The sequence below is a fragment of the Gymnoscopelus microlampas genome, assembly GCF_963454915.1.
Source record: "Gymnoscopelus microlampas genome assembly, chromosome: 9".
In the NCBI taxonomy this organism is placed as follows: domain Eukaryota; kingdom Metazoa; phylum Chordata; class Actinopteri; order Myctophiformes; family Myctophidae; genus Gymnoscopelus; species Gymnoscopelus microlampas.
In genome coordinates, this window is record NC_139946.1 from 25606373 (window position 1) to 25630594 (window position 24222).

Here is a 24222-nt window from a genome sequence, read left to right on the forward strand (position 1 = left end):
GTACATTTTGAATACGGGACTCCTACTTGTAACAGAGTATATCTACATTGCAGTATTGATACTTTTACCTAAGTCAAACATGTGAGTACTTCTTCCATCTTGCCAGATAGAGATAGAGGCGCTCAGAGGAGGTCGCATAGCTTATTCCAAATAATCTGTTGTGTACACATGAGCCAGGAGAGATACTACTAAACCTCATTGGATGTGATGGTTATCACTTTAGAGAAAGGGGTCAACATCAGGTCTTTGTTTACATTATGACCAGTAAAAAAAGATAATCCTCCCCAGCATTACAACACAACGGCTCCTCCATCTGCTGCGCGACACCCCGGCGCGCTGCACAAACCCAAACGGCAGAGAAAACTTTGTGTGTTTGCAGCCAGGCCCGGAGACAAGTGGGGGGAGTTGTTTGTGTGTGTGTGTGTGTGTGTGTGTGTGTGTGGTAGAGCATGGGATGGGGGGGGCGGGGGAGGACAGCGGGCATGTGGGCGAGTATTACAAGCAGAGTGGGCACAGCCAGGAGCGGGCACAGCCAGGCATGGCAGGCCTGTGGGAAAAAGTGTCCAGGGATTTTTTTCTTTTCTTTTTTTTCCCGTCAGTGGGCGGAGGAGGCGTAGAAAGTTACGGTGCGCGGCGGGGAGCCCCGGCAGTGCCGTGAGCTGCCGTGGAGTGGCGGCGGTGGTGAGGGTGGGTGGCGGGGTGGGGGGCTTTGGTGTCAGTGAGCTGTAGCGGAGAGAATGGAGAGGGAGGGTTTTAGGAGCCACTGACAGGTTTACAGGGGATTAGTTCCTGCAGACTCTGCATTCTCACATTCTGAAGAGGAGAGAAAGCTTCTTATCGCTAAAGAGCTTATTTAGACCCCACTGTACCGAGGAGCAAAACAATAAGGCATCACCCCACTGTACCGAGGAGCAAAACAATAAAGCATCATCACCATACAACCAGACACAACGCTGATGTAATTATTCCTTCGCCCACAGCTAAAGGTTGCAACAGTGCCGCAGTAAAATGCAGTCTGTCATCGGATGGAATATTAAAGCATTACATTGGTTAGTTGTGTGGGGGAAAATGATAAACAAAACAGAGGAGTGGGGAAGAAAAAGGCCAGAAACAAAAACAGAAAGAAAATATTGCACACAAACAACCAGATTTGTTGTGATTAGCGAAAGTCAGCAGAGGGCCTTTAAAGATTTATTCTATCTAAGTGTCATGTCAACACTTGAAACACATGAAGTGTTACAAATTGGCCCTCAGGTATTCCCTCAACACCTGAAGTAAGATCTTTTCACACCGTACGCGCCTAGTAATTAATTTACAAGGAATGGCAGGTAGGGAGGCAGGGGCAATCTGATTGGTGGAGAGAGGGGGGCGAGATCCCATGAAACATGTAGATCGGCTGTTTTTTCGACCAACTCTGGCAGATCGGGTGAGATCTTCGCAGCCTGTGATAAACCTCACAACAGTGCAGTACACTCTAGTCTACACAGTATCCAGCCAGTGCAAGCATTTGGCAGAGGCATGTATGTACAGCAGATCCCCATAGTTAATCAAAGGAACGTAGCATCAACCAGTTTTTTCCAGTCATGGTTTAGAATATTCTGGTTTAATATGCTGTGTCAAGTCAAGTGAGATACACACACATCATCATGGAACACAGAATTCCAAGCCGCACCCTAGGTGATGGAAATAAAAACCTAAACCTAAACCGCTCCTTCTTTGATAGGATGACTTGTTTATGTTTCTGTCACTGTGCCTTCAGAATCAGAATTAATCAATCACTTTATTTATTGTCACATCACTGGTTTACAGGTGTAAAACAGTGGGTGAAATTCTTTGTGCAAGCTCCATCGTTTTTGTCATTTCCATAAAAAGAGAAAGGGGGGAGGGGGGGTAAGGGGAAGAGAGAGAAAGATACATAAAAAACAACAACAATGTATCTACATTTACATATAGTAAAATCTGGTGCCTATCCGGTGCCTTGAAGATATCATCTGTTTCCTCAGAGCCCTCAATTTTTTTTTTCTTTATATTCTTTCTATTATGTCTGCATTACCCTGCCATTCAGAGAGGACTGTTACCCATGAGTTGTTCACTCCATTGCTGATTGGATCTGTGTCGGCAGCAGCGCTCCTCTGTCTCATCCTTATCGTGTTGTTCTACAAGTACATGCAGGTAAGACGTGTTCCCACCATACATCACTGCACATCAACATGTTCCATGTGGAACTCCCTTTCATCGGCGTCTGTGGTGACCCGTGTCGTCCCTCCTTGCCTTTCTGTCAGAAACCCAAGTACCAGATTCAGTGGAAGGTCATCGAGGGCATCCATGGGAACAACTATGTGTATATTGACCCCACCCAGCTACCGTACGATCACCAGTGGGAGTTTCCTCGAGACAAGCTGCGTTTTGGTGAGTATCCCGTAATGACCCCCCGGCCCCTACCATCACCACCCCCACCACAGTTAGGGGTTAACTGCCTTGCTCAGGGACACTTCGACACTTAGACTGGGCCAGGCCGGGGCTCTGAACTGAAGCTATGGCCACGCCAGGAATTATTATGCATTCTGACTTGCAAGGCTCTGAAAAGGATTTTTCATTTACGTTGTCATAAGATATAAGATATAACTTTTCAATAGATCAAAGAAAAAAGTTGTGCTTATGTGCTCTCATTTAGAGTTCATAAGGTGACAATTCCAGTCCAAGTGGTTTAAGAGGTGCTCATGAAGTCAAACGCAAGATTAAACGTTTGTTCAGTGCTGCAGGGTTAAGTAGCTAATGCCAGAGTAAAGACAACGTTATGGGCATTAATGCAACACCAGGACAAGTGTGCATTGCAGGAGCACCTGGAATGAACTGTATACCGTTTGATAGTTGGCACACAGGGTACAATTGCACCCAGCAGGATCTTAGAAGTCAGTTGCAGAGTCAAGTGTGGTGTGTCCCGGTAATGGAACAGTGCAACCGCAAAGGACTGGCCTGAGGGCCTTTTGTGATGATTGATAGACGCTGCTTGTTTGCTGTCTGGTCATGGTGGTGACTATTTGTCTCTGGTCATTCCAGGCTAAGCCGTTACCATGGCCCGTTAATGATGAAACCCCCCTCCCCACCCCCCCACTCCCTCACTGCAAACATGCTATTGTTGACACTCACTGGGTGTTATTTTTAACCACCTCTCCAACAGGATCTGGCGTGTCCGGGTAGGTACTATACCTGTGCCTCCCTCGAGGCTCAAGCTCAAGTTTTTCCTAGGAGCCCTGGCCCCACGCCAGTGAAAACAGGACCGCGAATAACAGCCCTTGTGTCTTGTCTCCTTGTGCCTTCTCATATTCCACCACAGGCAAGACGCTGGGCTCCGGGGCGTTCGGGAAGGTGGTGGAGGCCACCGCCTACGGGCTGTCCAAGGCGGACTCGGTCATGACGGTCGCTGTGAAAATGCTCAAACGTATGTTAAGCCATAAACGTGGATGACACGCATATGATGCAAGTGAAAAGAAGATAAAAAGAGATTAAAATTACTTTCAGTGATTATATCTGTTTGGCAAGGTGATGTGACAGAATGGATGTGCGCTGTCAAGGGCGTGTGTGAATGTAATTAGCAGCTTAAGTGCAGAGATCTCTTTTTAGATTGCATTAGACCTGAGAAAATGTTATATAGACTTAAACATTTGCCCTGTACTTGTCCCTGACATTTTAATTAAGCAGCAAATTATCCAGCAAAATACCACACACAATAAACTGTAATAGGCAGATTGAGACTTGAGTTTGGTTCATCCCAGGTGTGTTTTTGGTTGCTTCCTGACAATCATTCTGCTCCAATTTCATTTCTGCAGCCAGTGCCCATGCTACAGAGAAAGAAGCACTCATGTCTGAACTCAAAGTTCTCAGTTACCTGGGAAACCACATGAACATCGTCAACCTACTGGGAGCTTGTACTGTTGGAGGTGAGAGGAGCTGGCATGTGTTAATTGACGCCTTTCAACCTGGCATACCTATTTTGGGCATGTCATTGGAAATATATAAACCAGCGGTTCTCAAACATGGCAATTTCAAGGACCCCAATATCTCTTGACAGTGTACTTGTGTACACTCTCAGAGTTATAGACCTTTTAGGGTCCATTTGGAACCCCCTCAAGGAATCTTGAGGGTCCCTGGGCTCCCATTTGAGAACCACTGAATTAACCACTTTCAACCTGGCATCTCTATATTGGCCATGTCATTAGAAATATGATTATATAAAATAACAAATGCTCCAAAATGTTGAGCAAGAAAAGAATAAACGATGTTCCGATGGATCCAACGTAGCTTTTTAGTCACAGCTATTGTTAATACTTTTCATTGGGCCGCGTTTCGTGCTTGTGGATCTGCACTCTGTGTCGCGCCATGAGCTTGTATATCTGGTATTTTTGAATAGCCCACAGAAATCTTAAAAATGACACAGATGTGTTCCCGGATTGAATGGGTTAAAGGAGTAGTTCCAAAAAAAAGAATTATTTCCTAGCAATTACACACCCCATGAAGCATTGAATTCATGGAGAGGTTTTTGTTTTTGTCGCATTCCTGAGCCAATAATTTGATGATAATAATAAAGATGCTATTGTATCCGGTAGAGACACAAAGACTCTCCAGAATATTTCAAATGTATAAACAATTCTCTCTGTCTGCAGGCCCCACGCTGGTGATCACTGAGTACTGCTGCTTCGGTGACCTACTCAACTTTCTGCGCAGGAAGAGAGAATGCTTCATCTGCTCCAAGATGGAAGAACATTGCTACTATAGGAATATACTGCAGCAGCGAGACACTGCCGGGTCAGTGTCTGGGTTTATATAGCAGTGATTCTCAAACTCCTTCATTTCAACAACACCCAGTTCACTATGCATTAGCTAGGCCACCGTTTCCCAAACACTGTGTTTTTATGGGTCGCGAGTAAATGTCCCCTTTTTAGCGGCGCTAGCCGCTCTATACCTTTTGGTATAGAGCGGATCCTGCTCTATACCTGACTTTGTCCGTGTTCACCGTCAACGCTCTGATTGGTCAGACCCGTCAACGCTCTGATTGGTCAGACCCGTCAACGCTCTGATTGGTCAGACCCGTCAATGCTCTGATTGGTCAGACCCGTCAACAAAGTGATTGGTCAAGCTTCACATGACACATGGCTATAAACACATTATAAACACATATCGATGACAAAATGTATCAAAGGCGCGGCTACCTTCACACAGGGTGTGATTTTTTCAATATAGATTATAGACAAAGATTGACCAAAATTGGCTACTATACAGTATGCAGACTATTATCTTGGTTACTTGTTCTCATGTTTTTTGATTCTTAGATGTTGTTTAGAGTTTAGATTCTCTGCACTCTACTGTATGTATGTGATTTTATCAGTTTATTGACTAGAGTTCAACAAAATCGTCGTTCTGCTAAATGGAAAAACTTTAGACAAGGGGAGGCGTGTTTATTGCATCTCTCTTCCTGCAATGCACAAATGACTGTCTGCAAGAAATTAAGCCAGAGCAGGTTGTGCGTGTAGGAATAAATGTGTTAGGAGCATGTTGCGTGCCGAGCTATTATTCCCTTTCCTTGCTGTAACCATAATAACGGTCCCTATTTTTTGGCATGTCATTTTGGGCGAAAACATATTCTTTCTTTTCTTATTAAAAATCATAGCAGATCGAATAGCTCACACGCTTGTAGATCTGAAACTATAAAGCTATGGCTTAAGTGGTTAACAGAACAGCTGACGTTAAGTCATTGTGAAAGCTGAGAGCTGTCCCAAACGTCCGGAAAGCAACATCGTTGCCTTACAGCCTAATTTATACTCTAGTACGAGGGTGCTGCTCGCTTTCTTGAACTAATCTACAAGCACGTTGTTACCTTGGAGATCAGTTCTAAAAGGCAAAGCAACTAGGGGTGCAACAGCTAATCAAACTAATAGATTTAATCGTTTATATAAAACTTTCCTATCCCTATTTCTGGCATGTCAATATAGGTGAAAAGCTTAAAAAAATGTGTCCTGATGTGACACATTGTGAGTTTGCAGATTTGGGTGGGGCCCTATTTTCGCCAGTGAAAATATAGTGGGACGCATTATCCCTAAACTTCTTTGCCATTTTTTACAAATTTTAAAAACATTTTCAAATAGTTAAAATAGCCAATCTACATGCTCACAACGTGTTGATGTAGATCGGCTAGTTGAACTATTTGAAAATGTTTTAAAAAATAGTAAAAAATGGCAATGAAGATAATGGGTAACCGGTGAAAATATGGCCCATGCTATTTTAATGATTTATTTTAGCACGACACCGTCTGAGGAAGTACAATGTAACATGAGGAGCATGAATTGAGCTTCAGTGCCCAGGACGTACTGTACAGTACGTAGGAGTATTGTGCTGGAAGGACAGCATGCTCCTCTGTGTGGCTCTCTGTGTTCTGAGACCAGACTGCTCCTTCTCCTCTCCACAGGGACAGCAGGACCGGCTACATGACCATGAGGCCTTCTGGCGCCGGCGGCCCGCTAGTCAGCTCGTCCTCCGAGAAGAGACGCTCCATCCGCCAAGGTAAGAAATAAAAACTTTTGTAATACAATAATCGATTTTCAAAAATAGCAGATTGATGAGCTCACAACAGGTGTGATGCGACAATGTTGTGAGCTTGCAGATCGCTGTTTTTGCTTGTGCAACGATAGGTCGTAAGTGGTTGATCAGACTTATCGATTTAGTACATTTTAGATAATGTATTTGATTTGTCAATTTTTGGAATATAAACGAAGAATAGAATAGAATAGAATTATCGCTAAGAAGATAATGGATCTTTGCAGCCCTTCCGTCGAGGTTCACTGTCCAGTAAACGGGAACGTTGCCCTGGTTTTGTGTGTCAGGTGGCTCATGTGCTGACGCGGACGTTGTGAGTGAAATGCTTCAAGAGGACGGCCTCTCTCTGGACACCGAAGATCTTCTCAGCTTCTCCTACCAGGTGGCCAAAGGCATGGACTTCCTGGCCTCCAAAAATGTGAGCATTCTTTTCCTTCATCACAGACACATGCAGTAAACAAAACAATAGCGACCAAGGCACTCTTATGGAAGGAAAGCAAAAGCCTCTATTTGTATGGCTAATGCATAGGCAGGATTAACCCATTAAAACCGGGAACGCATCTCTGTCATTTTAGATTTCTTTGGCTATTTCCTTTTTATATTTTTAAAGCGAACATTTGAATCTCAAATCTTTGCTTCTGGAGGTCCCTGGAACTTTATTCAAAGCTCTTTACGAAGTGCATTGCACTCACACATTCACACACATATTCACACACACGTTCACACTCCAACCGTGGAGGAAGCCATGCAAGTCACCAACCTGTTCATCAACCAAGTATAAATCAAGCATTTCGGGTCCATTTGGTTTGATTTATACACTCTTCTTACTTGAATGTACACATGTGCATTTTCTGCTAGTGATTATCATATACCTACGATTTGCCAACATGTAGGCTTTGCAACCCTCAAGAGGGTGTGGCGCATAAATCATCAATTATCACACAACTTGTTTCGGGACTTGTTTATCAGCCTACATGTGATTTCTCTCTTGAGGAACACGGGTCACAGGGGCTGAATGCGATTAATTTAGTGGATGACTTGTGACATGACACATCATAGGTGCTCAGTTGACCCATGAGGCTTAAAGGACAACTTAGTTTTTTTTACAACCAAGGTTTATGTTTTAGATTGTAATTAAAGTAAATAAAAGATGAGTGTTAAAATTTTTAAATGTACTTTCTATAGTTTTAGCAATTTGCGCGATATTTTTTACAGTGGGCGGGGGCATTCTGTCCGGTGGCTAAATATGTCTTTTTTTTACACAATAACCCGGCGTTTTCTTTATTATTATTTACAGTAGCTCTTCTAGCCCCCAATAACTCACATCTGGCCATCAAAGACCACATATTAAGCCACCGGACAGAATGCCCCCGCCCACTGTAAAACATATCGCGAAAATTGCTAAAACTATAGAAAGCAGTAAATGAAAAAAAATAACACTCATCTTTTATTTACTTTAATTACAAGCTAAAATATAAACCTTGGTTGTAAAAAAACAAAGTTGTCCTTTAACAAGAAAGTCTTCTATGCTTAATCAAGTTTGCTTAGATTGCATGAGCCGTGCTCCTTTCAATCAATCGCAAGCTGAAAAAAATAAAACAATCACGGCAGTTACTACAGTTTGAAACAGTTTGAGGGTTGCAGATGTGCAGTTGTGCAATACAATACAACACATAGACAATACATTAGTTTCACTGTCAAAGAGCAATAGTCACACACAAAGCAGTGAAACAAGTAGATTTATAGGCATTCTGAGACAGTTTTTAGAGTTTGCCTTAATGCATTGTTGCGTTTTTAATCTTTAATCTTTTTATTTTTCCACCAGAGTGCCTTCGTCGCTAACTTTTTTGTGTGTCAACTTGATCACCCTTACACCATAGAGCACCTTGTTTGGATTGTACTCATCTGCCAAAAAGACCCACTTCTCCCTCTGTTGATCATGCTGTAAACATTTTATGCCCCTGGCAGTAAAAGCCATTTGCCTGCTCTTACTATTAAATCCCATTTGACCGTTAAGATTCTATACCATATGGACAAAACACACCAATGTTAGATCAACAGACCTGATACCGAAACGGTAACCCTTCTTTGAATGGGTTGACCTCCATCCGCTTCCTCCATTCTGTTTTACTCTTCTTGTTTTCTTTTTTTTCTTGTCTTCCTTTTTCTCTTGTTTTCTTTTTTTTCTTGTTTTTCTTTTTTTCTTTCAAGCGCCCAGCATGGATCCTGTTTCCACGCCTGGTCAACAGACCTAAAAAGTATGTTGGAGAATGCTGTTGAAATATTGATCAGCTGCAGACATTGCTGCACAGCCAGCCCTGTGTATCAGTGTCAGCGTCTGTGCGGCGTGCGCTACAGATTCCAGTGAGGAAACCCGATAATGTGTTACGTTGCGTTGCGCAAAGATGTCAGCGTTTTCCCCGCGCATGAAAATGTATACAGGATAAGTCGGATAACCATGTGCCTCATTTTCAGTGCATCCACAGAGACCTGGCAGCCCGAAATATCCTCCTGACTCAAGGAAGAGTGGCAAAGATCTGTGACTTTGGCCTGGCGCGGGACATCACCACTGACTCCAACTATGTGGTCAAAGGCAACGTAAGTATGCACTGACAGCACATGAGTTACCTACATTCTATGAATTCCTTCGTCATGCTTCCATCTGGATCGGCTCAGCACAGTTCACTACAGTACACTGTAAACATTGGATCAGGACCCATTTTGGGGTCACACATTATTATGAATCCCGTTTCCTACACATTTTTTTATTTATTAAATTATTTCAACATATTTCAAACATTTCCCTAGTCAGAAACCCAAAGGGGTCTATACTACTACGCCCGCTCCTTTTCTCCCTGAGAAAAAGACGAACGTAGCGAATCAGTCTGGATTCCAGGCTACCATTTCCCCCCAAAAAGTCTAAATTCTTCAGAAATTATATATACAGTATACTGTATATGAAATCTACCAGTTTTCCAAAAATCGAAGAAAAAAAACCTTTTCGCCAATAATGACATGCCCAATATAGGGAAGCCAGTTTATTGTGGTTACCTATTTTCTGAAATAGTTGTGAGCTGGTAGAACATTTTAGCAAGGGTACTGGTGCTGGTGTGTGCATGCGTGCGTGCCATCTGGCTGTCATTCTTCATGCTATTCACCATGACCTGTATTGCTTTGTTTCTGGATCAAAGCAAGAGCTCAGTTTTACTTGGTCAGGTACAAAGATGGGAGCTTTACAAAAACCTAAAACTATACGCCATGACCAGGGCAAACCGGCAGTTCAGCGGGCACTCACTGGTTCTCAACGGTGGGTCCAAGGACCACCAAGTGTGTTATCTGCCTGGAGGAGCTTTCCAATAAATGTATGAAACCGGCCTTTTATAACGGCACTTAGAAACTAAGAATTCAAGAGTCGCTGGAAAACCAGTTGAATATTTTGAGATGAATATTGGCAAATCTCAAACAGCAACAACTGTGTTGACTCGAAGTACAACCATTTCTGAGAAAGTGCTCAAGGCTTCCTATCAAGTGTCACAACGCATTTGCCAAATGTAAAAAAGCGCACACACAATCGGCAAAACTTTGATTCTTCCTTCTACAGCTGACAATCCTAAAGTGTCTGTACAGTATTGATGTTTTTGCACACATTGTAAGGGTTAGCAAAATTCTCTACAATTTCCACACTGACACACACTTAATAGACTTCCTCAAGTTATTGTTCTCGTAAAAACCTATAGTCCCCCAGCCCCAGGGGTCTATACTTACTTACTATACTTTTTTCCCCTCCACAACAAATCTCTCTACCGAAAATAGATAAATAAATACTTTGAATCTTGAATCTGTTTTGTAAACCACATAATCGCACAGAGAAACCTGTGTGAGAAACTGCCAAAAGAGAACAAAAATTATAATCACATTATTGCTTCACCTACCCTTCCACTTATCTAAGTACAGCACCTTAAAGGGCATACATTTGCAGTGCCCGCTTCAATATTTGCATGTTGTCTGTCTGAGATGTCCTAATAATAACAAGCCTCACAATGGGACTCTTATTTTACACCTGTAAGGTGCTGTTGATGCCCCAGGCGTGTAGGCACTGGTATGTTCCACAGACAAGACCAAGGTGTCCTCTGTAAAAATATGTCTGGCAGCCGACGCGCTGTCATATGGTTACATGTGTGTGTGTGTGTGTGTGTGTGTGTGTGTGTGGTCGCCTGCAAACTTTCATCCATCTCAGGTTTAGGTGTAGATCGGCTGTTGTTCTCAGGAATGTTAAAGTTATTCACATCCTCAGGGGAAACTCTGTTTCAGTTAATCCACGGGTAATCTAAAATTGTGAATACATTTTCAGAAAGTTTCACAACGCATTGTGAGCCTGCCTATCTGCGGATGGACAATTTATTTTATTTAATAAATTATGGGCTCAAGTGGTTAACTTAATCAACATAATCGGGGGAAACCCCTGTACGCCTGTGTGTGGTTTGCGGCTCAAAGTCAAGTCAAGCTAATTTTATTTATGAAGTATGTTTAAGAACAACCAGCGTTGATCAAAGTGCTGTGCAGCATACAAATGTATATATGTATATGTATATGTGTGTATATATATATATATATATATATATACACACACACACACACACACACACACACACACACACACACACACACACACACACGTGTGATGTGCTTCATGGTTTTGTGGAAATGGTCATGATGGGTGGTGGTGTGTGTGTTCTCTCTCCTTTAGGCGCGTCTGCCTGTCAAATGGATGTCCCCAGAAAGTATCTTCGAGTGTGTGTACACCTTTGAGAGCGATGTGTGGTCCTACGGTATCTTACTCTGGGAAATATTCTCTCTAGGTATGTTTACCCACACCGTGTGTGTGTGTGTGTGTGTGTGTGTGTGTGTGTGTGTGTGTGTGTGTGTGTGTGTGTGTGTGTGTGTGTGTGTGTGTGTGGGTGGGTGGGTGGGTGGGTGGGTGGGTGGGTGGGTGGGCGGGCGGGCGGGCGGGCGTGTGTTTGTGTGCTCGCGCACATGTGTCCGTGTTTGTTTACTTGTCTGATTATTTGCTTGTCTCAGTAGATATGTGTGTTGTGTGGGCAGGTTTGTTTGTGTTTCGGTGTGTGTGTGTGGGTGGGGGTATATTTGTTTTGTAGGCTTGTTTGCGTTTAGGTATGTGTTTGTGTGTACCTTTGTGCATGTGCTGTGAGCATGTTTGTGTGTGTGTGTGTGTGTGTGTGTGTGTGGGGGGGGGGGGGGTGCATGGCCTGCGTCTGATATTTAGAACACGTTGTATGTTGTGTCTTGGTCTCTCTGATGGTCTCCATCTTGGCGCTGTAGGTAACAGTCCATATCCTGGTATGCCTGTGGACTCCAAGTTCTACAAGCTCATAAAAGAGGGCTACAGAATGGATGCTCCAGAATTCGCACCCAGTGATATGTGAGTCAATTATTCAGCCAATGTGCCCCGATTTGTAAAATTGTTACAAAATAAGTGGTTACATAAAATAAAGTTGTGTTTGTGTGTATTTCATATTTACTTGTTTGTTCAATATATTATTCAAGTTTAATGAACTTAAAATGTATGTTCTTTTCATACTAATATATCATTTTTTTTTTAAAATCTATTAAGAAGGTATTTGTGTTTGTTTTTACTTGTTTGCTTATAAGTTAAATGTTCGTAAATCTAAAATGTTGCACTTTTTAGTTTGTGACAAAATATCCGTCACAATATTGTAATTGGACAAAAAATCTGGCGTCGGACGGGCTGTTCTGTTTGCGTGACTGTTGAGAGTTGTAAAAGAGAATGTTGTAAAAGTTACTGTGGTGGAGAACGGGCGTGTGTGTGTGTGTGTGTGGGGGGGGGGGGGCACAGTGTATGAGGTGGTGACACGAGATGTGAACTCTCAGTTGAATTAAAGAATACTGTAATGATAGACCTGCTGTGTAATAACAGACTTAAATTGCATGCGTGTGATGGTTTGTAATTGTGACACTACTGACATGACATTCCTGTACAGGTATGAGATTATGAGATCTTGCTGGGATGCGGACCCCTTTAAGAGACCGCCCTTCAGGAAAGTGGTGGAGAGGATTGAACAGCAGCTGTCAGACGCCACCAAGCACGTAAGTTGCGGCTACGTTGGTTTGTACACTGTGATATTTAACCACTTACTGTAACCCCTGTTTAAAAAAAGTTTAAATTGCCAATCTGCAAGCTTGTAAATGTGTTGTTTTTTCAACAACAAAAAAATAAATAGAATTATTAGATTTTTGGGGAATTTGGGGGAATTGTTTAGATTTGTTATATTAAAATTTTGTGAAGTTTTGCATTTCTTTACATTCATTGATTTATTTATTTACGTGTCTCAACATATAAATAAATTCTCTCAGGTGGAACATAACAGTAGAGAACACTCTTGTGTACAGCTAATTCTCCTCAGAAACCAGTGGAAAATAAGTAGTACCGGTACATGTAGCTGTCAAAGCACTTATCCTCTCCGTCCTAAAGAATGAGAGACAACAGCATTGACAGGCCATTCACCAGAGTGATTAGGTAACATGATAGTGCTGCGGTTGGTTTGGCACATGGGGCTGGCTCTGTTGACCATGGTCAATAAAGAGTTTACCATTGTCAATATACTAACCCCAAATTCTCAAGAAAGACAATTATGTCCTGTATACCATGGTCAGCCACAGAACCGCTATAATAAAAATGTTGCTGTTAACCTTTGATTAATGTTGCTACTAACTCATTTTCAGTGACAACAGCATAATCACTCATTCACATACAGTACTGAAGGCCTCTACCGTACATGGCCATGTGGCTACTTGGTACTGTACACTGGAATGGCTGTTTGTGTAATTACTGTTTTGTAATCTTCTTTATTATGTTAATGTCCATGTGAGCGACAACCGCATTGTTGATTTTCATTCAGAGGCTAATTATATCGACTGTAATTGACCAAGACCCTTACTAAATGTAGAGTGTGTAAAATATGATATACTGTTGCTCTGAAAGGGAAGGATTGTCACTTCCTCTCTGGTGGGGAAGGAGCAGACAGGAAGTGACAAGGCATCCCCAGCACTCAGTCACAGCAGGGGGCTTCTCACGTCACACCTGTCCCCCGCGCATATCGGGTGTAATGCTGTCATCTGTTTTGATCATATACAGTTGCTCGCGGTGCAAACTGGAGCGTAGCGCCTGAGTTATGGTAGTGGTTCTCGAACATGTTCATGTCAAGGACCCCCAAATTGATATGTATTTGGGCAAACCCCCCATCTGAAAATATTTTGTACCAGGGACCCCCCACAAGTGAAGGCATTTGGCACAAATGTTCACGATTTTTCCAAATGTTTTTGAATAGCCGAAGTATAAAATAGGGTTAAAGTGGTTAAACTGTTACTAATTTTTCTGGGGTCCCCCTGGAACCCACCCAAGGGCCCCTGGGCTTACCCGGAACCCATTTTGAGAACCACTGAGTTAGAGTACAGCCACACATCTGTGTCAGGAAGAGCATTGTAGCCAAGGCAAGTTGAGACTTCAGGCACGTCAATTTCCCACGTTGTCTTGTGGGTTGTGGGCAATGTTTTTCTGGCGTGTAGTTTGTTTCACTTACGTTGGAGTTGTTGGCTCACTGAAATAAAACTACAAGCAAAATGGTTGCCAAGTGGGCTTTTTCCTTGGTTGATGCCCAATCAATGTTCGCCAATATTGAACTCCAAGCTTCAGACGTATTGTAATTCACACACGTAGGGTTGGGATCCTTTAGGATTTTAACGATTCCGGGTGCTTAACGGTTCCCTCTTAACGGTTGATTCCCTCTTAACGATTCCTATAGGGGGTTCCAAATGGAACATTACAGGACTGTAACTCTGAGAGTTATGGTGGTCCTTGAAATGAAAACGTTTTAGAACCACCAGTATTGTAATTGTATAGCAGACATGAAGTCCAAATAACCAGCTCTGACAGTGTGATAAAACCAGTTCCGGAAACGGTTCCAAATGTGATGGAACCGATTCCAGTTCCTCAATGTTGGATCCGGTTCCTCCGGTTCCCCTGGTTCCGGGTCCCAGCCCTACGCACACGTAAACCCTCCACTGCTTTGCTCCCATAGAACGGAAGAGAACAGGGAAGCACCCCCCCCCTCTCCCTCTGTAACTGTCTCTCTCTCACACATATTGTGTGTCCATCTATTTACTGTATCTATCCTTTCTAGATCTATTTGAACTTCAGCTCCAAGCTGAAGGCGGGGACCAGGGAGGACCACAACCCCCAGAATGCAGCGTTGCAGCGCCTCAGCTCCGCCGGCAGCAACAGCCCACCGACCCCGTCCCAACCTTTGTTGGCGCACGACGAGGTCTTCCTGGAGGGCATGAGCCGCCGGGCCCACCCGGTGTAAAGGACCCCACCCCGCTAACGCTCGGCTGCCCCGTTAAGTGCCTGTAAAGTTCCTCCACCAACCCGACGCCCCTCCGCCCCAGCACCACTTGGATTGGTTTGGATTTGCTCTTGGACAATGTGGTAATGTGGCTACCATCTGTTTTATTACCAGTAATAGGAGGGACTGCTTCTGACCACACTGGAGGACAGACTGGACAAATCCTCTCTCCCTCTTGCTTTCACGGGACTTACACATACACTCACACACACACACACACACACACACACACACACTCACGCTGGGGTGTGAAGGGACATCAACCTTTTATGCTACAACTTCAACTGTCATACAGTCGTATTAACTCACCGTCATTCACTACACACTTGTGTATGTGTGTTTTTTTTGTTTTTCTTAGTTTTTTTCTACACTACCTTCTTGAACGTTGCCGCTCGACATGTCACTGTTACCCTTTTGGTTCTTACCATTTGATGTATTTAGTGTTCAACATTTCATTCCTCTCTGGTGAAAGGTTATGTAGCAATTTTTTTACGCTTTGGAGCACTGCCAGAGCGAAGGTTTGATGAGAGGCACTCAAGGCACTTGAACTTCACAACGTTCCATGCCCGTTCTTATTATGATTATTTTTTTTACACTTTTGTTACACTGTCAGTATTATTTCCACATGTACAGGTCCTCTGGTTATATGAAGGAGAAACTCACAGGGGCCAATTTAAACGGGGATACTGGTAAATATAAGCTAGACGACATGTTGAGATCACTGCTAGAGACCATTACCATTCCTCTTCACATTACTCACATGCTGAACTGTTTTCTGCAGACCCAGACCACTGTTGATTTCTATTCTATCAGGCAGAGAAATAGGTTTACCTGGTGTCCAAGGTCTACATTAGTCCTTGATTAGACAGTTAGAATGAAAACCTGCAGTAGTTTTGGTCTGCTGCTCTAGTTGCAAGTAACTAGTGCCCAAGAGATTAATTAACTTCACCAAATCCATTTGACACACAAGCTATATCTGTGAAATGAATGCAGTGTATCAGCCCATTATTCTTCTACACTCATTATTGTATTGTAGAGGGCTGTCTCTTTGGAATTTCTCCTCAGATAATGGTACTTATTTACGTTTATGTGCTTGCTCACTGTACATGTGTATATATCTATATAGTATCAGAAACGTTAGCGGTAGCTGCAATTTTATGGCGAGACGGGTGGCACTGCCACATTGTTACACATTTTTTAAGACATGGCATCTTTGGAAATCTGTAACTCTTGAATTAGGCATCAGGTCCACAGAAAGCATTTTATGAGCTGCAATATGGGTTTGCCATGTATTTCTATGGTAAAGACGTGCTGGATCACTCCTCTATCGCCCAACATCCTGTGTTTGGTGGTGTGCAGTGAGTTTCGAATAGAAAATAGTTTTCTGTCTCAGCAAAACAACTTTTGCTGAGAAGCACTGCTCATAAATGTCACGTTTGTTCCTCCTGGCTGTGTCTGACAACCGGGTCATTTATGACCTAATGTTTACTGTTATCCAAAGTCCAGGAATTAGTTGTAACAGAAGTACTGAAGCTTCATGGTCTGAAGAAAGACCTCCACTAAATTATAAGTCTGACAATGATCACAGAAATGGTCACATTTGGCAGGAAGAAACAAGACCGATACTGGTTCAGGAGCTCCATGAGGAGTCAACTACGACAAAGATGATCTGTTTGTCAAGATGCAGCTGGCAGACAGCGTTTTCGACACATTGCTGAAGGACGCTGCAAATGCTCTGACAGACTGACACTGTTATTTCAGCGAGGCTATTTGTGCTAATAATGCATGATGACAGGACGTTCGAGCATAACAACCGTAAATTCTGCGTGCGAGCACTCTGGACATGATATCCAAAGCTCTCCTCCGCTCATGGAGCGCCTTCTGTAGACACAGCCCCTTAGCTTTTAGTTTTAGTAGTGCTGTAAAAAACAAACAAACAGGTGAATGTTGGTGGATGGTGTCACGCTGGGAGCGTGACAGCGTGTAAATGTGTAAATAGCTGGTTTGAGCCCCTGCTAGCTCCGCTGTGGAATCTTTGTTTACTATCATCAGACAGGTACAGCCATTTCAGAGATACATTTCCTCCACACCCTGACCTGCTCTCCCGCTGTCTTAGAGATCAGTTGACGGGAATGGTGGTGATTAGCCTGACAGACGGCGGACAGCGCTCACTCTGCCCCTTGTCACCACTCGATCTACCCGCTGTACAGCCTTTGCTCACAGATAAGATAAACCAAAAAACAACCCCGGTGGACGTTTGGGAACCCTGCTGATTTGTCTGACCGACACTAGAATCCCTCGGTCACGCTCAGTTCTCAGTTGCGCGATTGCAGACAGACTGTTGGGGATTTTGAAGGCCCCGCTCTGTCGGGCCAACTCTGCAGTAGAAACAAAGTTTCTAGGGTAAGAAAGGCTCTAAGAGCCCGCCATCCAGGTGTCCATGCTGGGTAAACAGTGCAGTGTCTCACTTCCCTGCACTGTCGGTCAAAGGCTAGCACTCTCTGGCCAGTAGCTGACTTCCCATCCTAGCACTCATCTCATCTTTGTTTCCAGCTGTTTCCTCCATCAAACGTGGGACTTCCAGTAGCTCTCAGCCAGTACTCCCACTCACTGCTTTCAGCATTATGACTTCCCTCTTCCCACACCGGGATGTTGTTGTGAAGAGGACCAAGAAAGTGTCCTGTTTGTCTCTCGGCATGCGTGTGTGTGTGTGTGTGTGTGTGTGTGTGTGTGTGTGTGTGTGTGTGTGTGTGTGTGTGTGTGTGTGTGTGTGTGTGTGTGTGTGTGTGTGTGTGTGTGTGTGTGTGTGTGTGTGTGTGTGTGTGTGTGTGTGTGTGTGTGTGTGCGCGCGTGCGCGTGCGCGTGAGTGCGTGTGCACACGCATGCCTGTCTACAGTACCTGCATTTCTGTGCATGTATGTATATTAAAACAAAATACTATAAAGAGGTGCCACTGTTAACCACTTAAACCCTATAGACTTCATTGTACGTCAAGCGGAAATAGACGCATGTTCGCCCATTTACGCCGAATGTTGGCCTATTTTTGGTTCAGAACAGGGACGCTAGGGTTCATGTGGTTAAAGACTCATCAAATTGGATAGGCTAACGGAACAGCGAATCCCAGCCTTCTTAGCCCAGTCTTGTTGTTTGTACTGTAAATATGTACGTGCGTGCGTTATGTTGTAAAGAAGTGTCGGCGCCGTCGACAGTGTTCTATCTTAATGAAGATATGGTACTCTGATGCGAAATTGTATTATGCTGTAATTTTCAGATGTGCACACAGATTGCATTCTCTAGATGAAACTGGAAACGTCGCTTGTATTCCTGCAGCCATGGTAACCTGCTGTAACATGAAGAGATTAGCCAATCGATGGCTAATGTCTTCGGAAACTCATCCCTTCAAACGCATGCTGTGTTCTCCAGACAGGATCATTAATACATATGACATAATATAGGTATCACCGCGTTACAAGTTGAACTGGAACCATTTTCTCTGCATTGATACAGGCTCTGTTTTCAATTTTGACATTTCAATGTTCCCTTTAAATCTAAAGAGCGGTTTGTTTTGTGCATTTTGCTAAAGTATATATTTATTACACCTGAGGCTATAGTGTTATCGTGTAAATCTGATATGTGTTGCTATTCCATGTGTCAATGTAAATAAAATTGTGTACAGTATAAGGAATTCCCAGTGAATTACACCTTCCTTCCCTCCTTGTTTTGACACACTCGTCATCGTGCTGTTGTTTTGAACTAATACACTATGACATCACATAATTCCTTCTCTTGATTCTATCTGGCGATGCACAGACAGCTTCTGGAGACTTTTCTCTGACATATGACGTATCAATTATAGCTCATAAGCGGCACACTGTCAGCCATCTGTGTTCGAGGCTGTCCCCTCGGGCGGCTGTCGTGAAAGATTCCTGTTCACTCACACAGACCTTCACTGTACCGAGGCTTGGCGAGGATATACTTTGTTGCATGACGGTGTTGCGTGCCGAAGATGTACAGTACGATCTACAAGCTCACAACGCGTTACGTAGCGACGCGCTTGTAGATCGGATATTTCAGGCGCGCAACACCGCTATGCAATGAAGTACAAATCAGGCTCAAGAGTGGGTCACACTTCCCACCTCTTCGTTGTGTGTCGTTTGGCTCTGGTCCAGCCAGGGGACATCTGGTCATATGTGGGGGGAAAGCCGTGAGGATGGTTCTCAGTGAGGGCCGGTGCGTGTCTTAGCGTGGGCCGAGTTCATTGTTTCAGCATCTAACTGATAAGACACAAGCAGGAAATCCCGGAGCGGAGCGGTTGAATGCAAGGTCTTTGAGTCAATCCGAGTGCTGTAGGACGCCTTCAGGGAAAAAGCCATGGAGAAATAATGGGTTACCCATAGGTTAGTCCAGTGGTTCTCAAACATTTTCATATCAAGGACCCCCAAATTGATATGTTTTTGGCCATGATGGACCCCCACCTGAAAAGATTTTTTCAATGTAAAAAAATATTCCAAATTTTTCTAGATTTTCTTTAAAATTGACGATCTACTAGCTCACAACGCGACACATTGCAACACACTTGTGAGCTTGTGAGTTAAAGTGGTTAAACTGATTAACTGATTTTGATGCTATGTTAACTAATTTAGCTGGGGACCTCCTGGAAGATCCTCAAGGACCCCTGGGGTCCCTGGACCACACTTTGAGAACCACTGGGTTAGCCTATTTGTAGGGTTAACGAGGCTACTCAAGTAGTCTATGGTTGCTGATTGCAAGTCAGTGCACCACTAACCCATTTCTCTTTTTTTTAAGTGCCCACAGACTTCAATTACTCCTCATTTCTTTCATACATGCAATAAGTATGTTGACAAGATACCTTTCAGTTTGTGTCACCCCTTTTTGAGCAGATAAAACGATCTCCATCCACAAAAGCATTTAGGCAGAAATAATCTCTGTCCATACTACACGCCTGAAAGCGCATATATCATATTTGATATTTGACAGTCAGTACCTATAGACACACTTGTACGTTCAAACAAATGTTTCCCCTTTCTGTCTTGGCTGTAGATAAGGGTTGTTTTTGTTCGATTTGCAGTCAAATGCTCTCAAAACAAAACACGTGTGTTTGGTACAAGTTGATGACAAGATCCTTCACTTCATGGGGCTCTGTACTTTGGTATGATGGCCTTACAGATTTCTCTCAATTATGCAAAATTGTCGAGGTAGGGTAGCTAGTGCAAATGCATTCACGGTTTTCCAGAATCTTGTCGTCAGTCAGGTAACAACATGCTATGTATGCCACCTTTAGTTTGTATACGTACATCCACAGTTCATGTATGTTGTTGCTCCTTCTACATGCAGACATAGTCTAATTAGCTTGCGTCCTGCGCATGTATCCAGCAAAATGCGGTATTTAACAGTATAACTGCTAAAACAGACAAAAAGCCAGCAACGTAGACATATTTTGTTATGTATTATATTTTGACTGATAATAAGGGCCTTATCAGCCTTATCAGGGCTCTCAAGTGAATTTGTTTCTGCTGCCAAACCAGACATGAAGTCGAGAGGCAGCACAATAGGCCCTATTCACAGCAGCCATATTATGAAGACATTCACAGGTGTTACCAATGATACTAATGAAGGCTCTGTTCCATTCTGGTCAAACAGAGTCAGGGTGCTGATATTGTGCATGTTGGCTCACTGGAAACCTTCCAAATGGCCCCTTACAGGTGTGTAACTCTGAGAGTGTACAAATGGAACCAAATGGACCCGTAAGGGTCCATTTGGTTCCATTTGTACACTCTCAGAGTTATGAGGGGTCGTGGAAACCACTGAGCTACACTAAATGGAACAGAGCCTTCATTAGTATCATTGGTAACACCTGGGAAGGAAGTGATAATATGGCTGCTGTGAATAGAGCCTATCTCTAGATGAGGCCACCGATGAGGAGTGATTGAGAGCAGGTGAGATGTGTGGTTGCGACTAGTATGATTTTTCTGCAGAATCATTACGGTAAGTTGGGTTGACTATGTGTGTTACTATGCAATTGTTCAATTTCGGTGCACGCGCGCTAGATCTCCGCCCCCCCCCCCCCTGCCCTCGGGAATTTCTTCTAAATTGGCATAAACAACCACTTTGAGTCAAGGATTAACTGATTCCATGTTGGTGGTAAAAGGTCAAAGGTCACGGTCACGGTGACCTCACAACAAAACAGTTTTTTTTTGCCATAACTCAAGACACATTCACTTATTATGAAATATGTATGCATGTACCCTAGGTGGGGTTGGCGAAAGGGCCTACTCTGTGTGGAGTTTGCATGTTCTCCCCGTGTCTCCTAGGGTAGTTAATACCCTCACAAAAACATGTAGTAATCCTGGTCACTATACTGCCTCCCCCTGGTCAGCCGGGGCGCCTGATGGAGGAGAAGGGAACTGGTTGGAATAACGTGTTCCTTCCACGCGCTATGTCCAACCAGGGAAACTCCCCCCTGTCGGGTGATAAGAAGCGGCCTGCTTGCTCCTCATGCATTGAAGGAGGCATGAGCTTCAGCTTGGGCTCTCCCTAGGCTGGCAGAGGGTAGGTAGTGCCCAGGATTACATAGGCAATTGGCACTGGGTGAAAAAATGTGGGTTACAAAATCGTGGGATAAAAATTATTAAAAAAAAAAAAAGAAATATGTATGCATGATGGCATAACATGATGAAGTGAAGATTTGGGTGGTCAAAGGTCAAGGTGTCTGTGACGGCGCATCTGTCCCATTCTCATGAACGTAAAAGAACCCCTGGAGGGAATTGAATGACATCTGGCACAAACGTCCCCTTGGGCTGAAGGATGAACTCATTAGAATTTAGAGGGTCAATGGTCAATTTGTTGTGTAATTTGCTGAAACGTGCAGCGACAACGTTTTCTCTGATGACCATTCTGATGTGACAAAGTATATGGGGCTTAAGTGGTTCAAATCCACTGTATGTTTCACCCATATCCAGCTTTACTTGATGTCTGTGTATTTGAAGCTGGTTTTGAGCAACAGCACCAGTGTCAGAGCTTGATGTCTACCGTTGCTCAACCCAGTGTGGTGAAGCCGACTGAGGTTACAAGTGTGATGAGCCTTCATGAGGCAGTACCTTCCTTCCTATGGCACTGCGTTTGTGGTGATTTTGGCAGTTTCATGTGAAACAACGTAGTTTTTCTTTTTTTTTCTCCATCTTTTTTTTTTAATCACACAAGGAAGAAAGGCAGAATAAAGGGTGCTTTGGGATCAAGATTAAAGGGAAGCCTTTTATTTTGTTGTCTGATAAAAGTGCTTGTGAAGAATTGGAGCACACACTTAACCGCAAGCACAATTGCCTGTGGTGTGTCTGTGAGGTCATCATGCACAGCACACGTCGTTTCAGAGATAAGGAACACTCAACGGTGCGCTCAGGGTGTCTATCCCATTACCTTACGAAACCCAGATAGAGTGTCCTTTCCCAGCACCAAGTGGTGTTTTATGCTGTAACATGTGATGCCATGAGTCATGCTTTGCTTGTTTTCTTTTTTTTTGGTACAATGTAATCAATTAGGATCAGCCCTGTAGTCTGAAGGTCGCTCCCATAACATATTGTGATTGTTAACATACCATGAAGGCCAGTCCTTCAGTCCCCCTCAGAGTTGTGAATGAATGAATAAATGCTCTGTCCTATACTGAATATCCAGGGGAGTGTACCTAATACCATGCATGGAAGAAGTACTCAGAGTTTGCTCTGACTTTAACCACTTAAAACCTATACACCGTACTTAGTTGACCGTGGTCCCCCAGGGGTCTGTATTCTGTACCCCTCCTTTTCCCCCTGGACACTAAATCTCTTCGCAGAATATAGCCGATCTGCAGTCATATCATTGGACTGTACTTTGTATGTTGCAGATGATAAAGGTTGGGCTGATTTAATGACTATATGTGCTGTTGAGTAGCTTAGCCAATAATGATACGTCTTTATTTATCAGTTAATGGATGTTTTGTGCTAATAATCAAAATCTGCAAAGTAATGAAAGTTGTCAAATAATTGCAGTGAAGCAAAAGTAAAAACAAAAGAAGTGTAGAAATACAATGTATTGAAAAATGGAAATACTCACGAAAATGACCTCCATATTGTACTTAAAGTAGTTACATTCCACCACTACGCATACCCTACCTTAGATTACCTCAGATGAATTATTCAGCAGGTAGAGCGTTTCATAAATGATGTATCGTACATATACCGTACATGAACAGTGCATAGAATGTGCCTTGTTGTGGCAGATGTACAGTACCAGAGATGTTCTCACTTATTGTACAAGTCCCTGCTCACTTTCAAACAGTTACAGTAGACGTTGAAAGGTGGGTGCCATGCATTGACTAGTTTACGGGGACACCACCACTTCCTGCTCTTCAGCGGCTGCTCAGGAAGCGTGCCCCCCGTTGTGGGGGGCTGGCAGCGAGGTGCACCCAGGGCCAAAGAGGGGGTGCCACCACGACCTGGCAGTCAGGAGCTCAGAGATATCGAGACCACAACTGGATGGCAGGGCTAGCGGGGGTTCGGTGGGTGCGGGTATGGGAGGGGAGGGTTGGTGGTGTACCGAGGATGCGAGGCGGAAGGACAGGCACCGTTTTATCTAAAGGAACACGCACTTCCTCGTGTGGTCCTTGTGTCCGACTTTGGAGTCCCCTTCGTGATTCTTCAGGCAGGAAAGACACATGGGAGCTATAAATCCTGAAAATAACATGTTTTTCATATTAAAATACTACTTAAATCATGTTCTTAGTTGACTGGAGTCCCCCAGGGCACTACACTAGGTCCTCTAGTTTTTCCCTCTACACCAAATCTCTTCACGTTGAGATACGTTGTGAGCTTTTAGATCGGCTATTTTCGCTGAATGTTTGCCCTTTGAATAGGGATGCTAGGGTTCAAGTGGCTAATGCGGTGTCACCTGTAACCTTATGTTGTCACACTCGTAGAAGAATAGCGAATATGTCCGATCTACATAATAAATAGGGACAAAATAGGGATGCCAAGTTGAAAATGGTTAAGTGTTTGCTGTTTGGTGGTCACTTATACAGTTCAATGGTGATTTTGTTTTTACATTGTTTAACATGAACGCGATATGTACATATACCAGTGGTAGTTTAATGTAAGTCCATTGTGTCGAAGGATTGAAGTAATATAAGAACCGTGTGCTG

At 43.5% G+C, this 24222-nt stretch overlaps 1 protein-coding gene across 2 annotated transcripts in view; it reads left to right on the forward strand.

Annotated features, from left to right (window-relative positions):
- Window positions 1-18707, forward strand: part of kita (KIT proto-oncogene, receptor tyrosine kinase a) — a 36754-nt gene extending 18047 nt beyond the window's left edge. For both annotated transcript variants that reach the window (XM_084067918.1, XM_084067919.1), the window contains exons 10-21: window positions 2066-2172; window positions 2283-2409; window positions 3338-3442; window positions 3831-3941; window positions 4665-4806; window positions 6464-6558; window positions 6879-7009; window positions 9067-9189; window positions 11339-11450; window positions 11932-12031; window positions 12612-12717; window positions 14811-18707. In XM_084067918.1, coding sequence (XP_083924044.1) covers window positions 2066-2172; window positions 2283-2409; window positions 3338-3442; window positions 3831-3941; window positions 4665-4806; window positions 6464-6558; window positions 6879-7009; window positions 9067-9189; window positions 11339-11450; window positions 11932-12031; window positions 12612-12717; window positions 14811-14993 — 1442 coding nt within the window. In that variant the 3' untranslated portion in view covers window positions 14994-18707. The remainder of the gene's footprint in view (window positions 1-2065; window positions 2173-2282; window positions 2410-3337; window positions 3443-3830; window positions 3942-4664; window positions 4807-6463; window positions 6559-6878; window positions 7010-9066; window positions 9190-11338; window positions 11451-11931; window positions 12032-12611; window positions 12718-14810) is intronic.
- The last annotated feature ends 5515 nt before the right edge of the window (window positions 18708-24222 follow it).